This window comes from Penaeus chinensis, unplaced genomic scaffold (assembly GCF_019202785.1).
Source record: "Penaeus chinensis breed Huanghai No. 1 unplaced genomic scaffold, ASM1920278v2 CTG_3909, whole genome shotgun sequence".
Taxonomy (NCBI): domain Eukaryota; kingdom Metazoa; phylum Arthropoda; class Malacostraca; order Decapoda; family Penaeidae; genus Penaeus; species Penaeus chinensis.
In genome coordinates this window covers 6,975-10,908 of record NW_025918187.1, presented here as the reverse complement: position 1 = coordinate 10,908, position 3,934 = coordinate 6,975, and the positions used below count along the sequence as shown (strand labels likewise).

The 3,934-nt window shown below is 38.8% G+C and overlaps 1 protein-coding gene across 1 annotated transcript; it reads left to right on the top strand.

The window, feature by feature from the left end:
• The first annotated feature begins 2,681 nt into the window (after positions 1-2,681).
• On the top strand, positions 2,682-3,530 carry LOC125024750 (protein ZBED8-like). Its single transcript, XM_047612498.1, has one exon. It carries the CDS (start codon positions 2,682-2,684, stop codon positions 3,528-3,530), a length of 849 nt encoding a protein of 282 aa, XP_047468454.1.
• The last annotated feature ends 404 nt before the right edge of the window (positions 3,531-3,934 follow it).

Below are 3,934 nucleotides of genomic sequence, written 5' to 3'. Positions count from 1 at the left end.
CAGATTCCCTCTGTCTCTCATTCTCTTCCTCTTATTTACCCTTAATTCCTTTCTCTTTCCTTTTCACTCCTATTTACTCTCTTACTCTCTCAGTTTCCCTCTCTTGATTACTCTCTCCGAGCTACGTGTGTATTTCCTTCACCTCTCACCCGTGGAAGTTAGAGTGACGTAACTTCAAAGATAAGCTGTTGACTGCTCTTCCTTATCATCTTTTGCCGTAGGTCTGTAATTTTAAACACTCTCGAACTAAGTATATATAGCAAATTTCTCCATCAATAATAGCTGTTCACATAAGTAATTTTTTCCTGCTGATTTTCTGTCTTCTTTCTCCCTTTTTTTAGTTTCTTGTCTCTTGGTTTATACCTATATATATATATATATATATATATATATATATATATATATATATATATATATATATATATATATATATATATATTTTTTTTTTTTTTTTTTTCTTTTCTTTACTTTTCTTTTGTTTTTTTATCATTAAATTTTTTTTTATCTAGCTTCATATAGGTTTTCTTCATTCAACTTTGCTGTTGCTTTCATTCGCCTCCTGCTTTCTGGCAAGGTTTGTAGTTCGTCTTGGGTTGGGTCGCGAGAGGACGTGGGAGCCGCGCCGCTGACCGGCTTTGAACTTATGTCCAGTAATACACTTACACGCACCTACATACGCATACACTCCGACACACAAACCTCTACACACATAAATATACGGACACCCTCACATATGCAGACGAAAACACAAACATATATATATATATATATATATATATATATATATATATATATATATATGTATTTATACATATATGTATTTATAAATATATAAGTATATACATATGTATGTATACGTATATATACTTATGTATATATAAGTATATACATGTATATGCATATCCACGAGTTCATTCCCAATCAAGGTGTACCTCGAACGAATTTATTCCCAGCCAAGGTCGGCTAACTACTTTATTCCCAATCATGGTCGACCTCCAACGATTTTATTCTCAGTCAAGGTCGACCGCCAACTAGTGTATTCCCAGTCAAGGTCGACTTCAACGAGTTTATTCCCAGTCAAGGTGGACCTCCAACGACTTCATTTCCAGTCCAACGAGTTCATTATCAGTCAAGGTCGACCTCCAACTAGTTTATTCCTTGTCAAGGTCGATCACCAACAAATTTGTTCCCAATCATGGTCGACCTCCAACGAGTTTATTCCCAGTCAAGGTCGACCTCTAACGAGTTTAATCCCAATCAAGATTGATACCATTGAGTTTATTCCCAGTCAAGGTCGACCTCCAACAAGTTTATTCCTAGTGAAGGTGGACCTCCAACGAGTTTCTTCTCAGTCAAGGTCGACCTCCGACAATTCTATTCCGAGTCAAACTCAATGGAACTATAGTCAATCCACGTAAGTAAACGAACAACGGAATAGAAAGAAAACAATTAATTTTCCCGGGTGGCAAAGGGTTAAGAGAAAGAGAGAGAAAGACAGTGAGAAAGAAAAAAGATAGTGAGAGAGATTAAGAGAGAGAGAGAGAGAGTGAAAGAGATTAAGAGATTATGAGAGATATGGGGTAATGGGGTAATTAGTACCTCAGGGGGCTCAAAATCATCTGCTGAATGGAGGATTAATTAGACATGTAACGGTTGTGATACATTAACGAGGAAATTCATTATTAGTGGAAGCAGTCATGCAATTTCACCTGAGAACAATCAATCAACCAATTAGGGAGTTCCAAGGGTTGACTGAAATCACTTTGATTCAATTAAAGAAAAATCAATGGTATCATCGATTTTATAATCTAATTAATTGAAGTGATTAGTCCTCATGTAAAATAATAAAACCAAAGATCACAATATATATATAGAGAAAACAAGAAAAAAGTCTCTGCCTCTAATACAAGATAGATTTCATAGGAGAGTCAACGGGAAATATACGACAATATGGCAATATGACAACCACTCTCAATTCACTCTCAATTATTCTCTCAGTCCAAATTACTTTATATCACTCTCCCTATTACTTTCTTTCTCTTCTCTCTCTATTACTCTTTGCGAGTCACCTGCGTGTTTCCTCCACCTCTGACCCTTGGAACTTAGTGTGACGTACCTTCAGAGATAAGCAGCTGACTGTTCTTTCATATCATCTGTTCTTAAATCGCTTCCCGATCTACCGTATATATTGCAAGTTCCTCCGCCCATAAGTAGCTGTCCACACACGTAGCTTCAGCCGGCCACTTCAGTGTCTTCATTGTAGTTTCTTGCCTCCTCGTTTATTCTGTTTTTGTTTTTGTTTTTTAAAACAAAATTGGTCATCCTATTTCCTCTCGTCTCATTACTTATTTTATTGATTGAGATCAGTTGTGGATGTCAGCGTCTAGTACATTGGTTCCCAACCTGGGGGTAAATTACCCCCTGGGGGTAATTTAGCAATTTTTCGGGGGTAATGGAGGGGTGACAGAAAAATGTTCAGAATTCTGAAAATCAAGTAAGCATTGGTATTAGGATTAATGTTAACTTAGTCTTAGTATTTTAAGTTGTAAAGTAAACCTATTATAAGTAAGTTACAAAGCTAAACCAAATAACAATAAATATCAAAAACTAATATACAGTATTAGAAAAGAAAGAAATATATAGCTAAGTGTGTGGTAACCGAAAAGGAGCTGTGCGAGGAAATGGGAGAACAGTATCAAGTTCTACTTTACCACACCGATGTTCGCTGGTTGTCACGAGGCAAGGTTGTACATCGTGTCATTGAGCTCCGAAAGGCTATTCAGGAATTTCTGGAACAAAAAGGATCTCCTTTTGCTACCAAGTTCACTGATAAGGAGTGGCTTGCTCGACTTTGTTACTTGGCTGACATATTTGCGGAGCTGAACAGTGGTAATCTGCAACTCCAGGGCCGAAACACGACTGTCATTGATGCCCGTCACACTGTGGCTGCATTTCTGGCGAAACTGAGACTCTGGATTCGGCGCTTGGAGAAAGGAGTGATCGCCCAGTTCCCCACCCTAGACCAGTTTATTGAGGAGAATAGTCATGATACTGGATCTCTTCTACAGACCATCAACATAGAGATGAGCGACCATTTGAAGGGGCTTGAAACAAGCATGCATCACTACTTTCCAGAGAGTGACCAAGAAACAGCCAGTCTTCAGTGGATCATTCATCCCTTCTCTGTACCTGATGAGGCCATTCATGATGATGATTTCCCTGCAAAGGAGGAGTGGATCACAATGCGAGCCAATGAAGCCTTGAAAATCGAATTCCAAAACCAAAATGCAGATTCCTTTTGGATTTCACGACTAGCCGACTCGCCAACTCTGTCTAAGAGAGCCTTGAAGTTGTTGGTATCATTCTCAACAACGTATCTGTGCGAGAAGGGGTTCTCAACTGTGCTGGGGATGAAAACAAAAAAGAGGACTCGCTTGAATGTTGCAAACGATGCCAGGCTGGCACTTTCAATCACGAAGCCAAGAATTCCTCAACTAGCTTCAAATATGCAACTCCAACCATCTCACTGATGCTCTTGACATCTTTAGTAAGTCATTAGAGATGCAAAATGTACTAATACAATAAATAAAAGAAATTATCTCTAGTGTTTTAGTTTAGCCATTTATATATAAATGTTGACAACATTTTGTGAAAGGGGTAACATGCTTAATGTGGCATGCTAAATTGGGTAACAAGCTGAAAAAGGTTGGGAACCACTGCTCTAGTAGCATTAAGTCACACGAACTCTACGGCCCCCTCTGCCACGTTCCACTTGTCTCCTTAATACAGTACACACCGTGACCTCATACGGAGAGGTCGTGTGGTGCCCGTGCTCCGGTGCCCTTGCCCCATATACACGAATATCTGGTATCATATATGAGGAAGTTATACAAGGGGTTCATGAAGTCTTGGTGCTCATATGACCCGCAAGTCA

What these genes read in the sequence shown, in the direction of transcription:
- LOC125024750 (XM_047612498.1), top strand. Translation starts at nt 2,682, where the DNA reads ATGGGAGAACAGTATCAAGTTCTACTTTACCACACCGATGTTCGCTGG.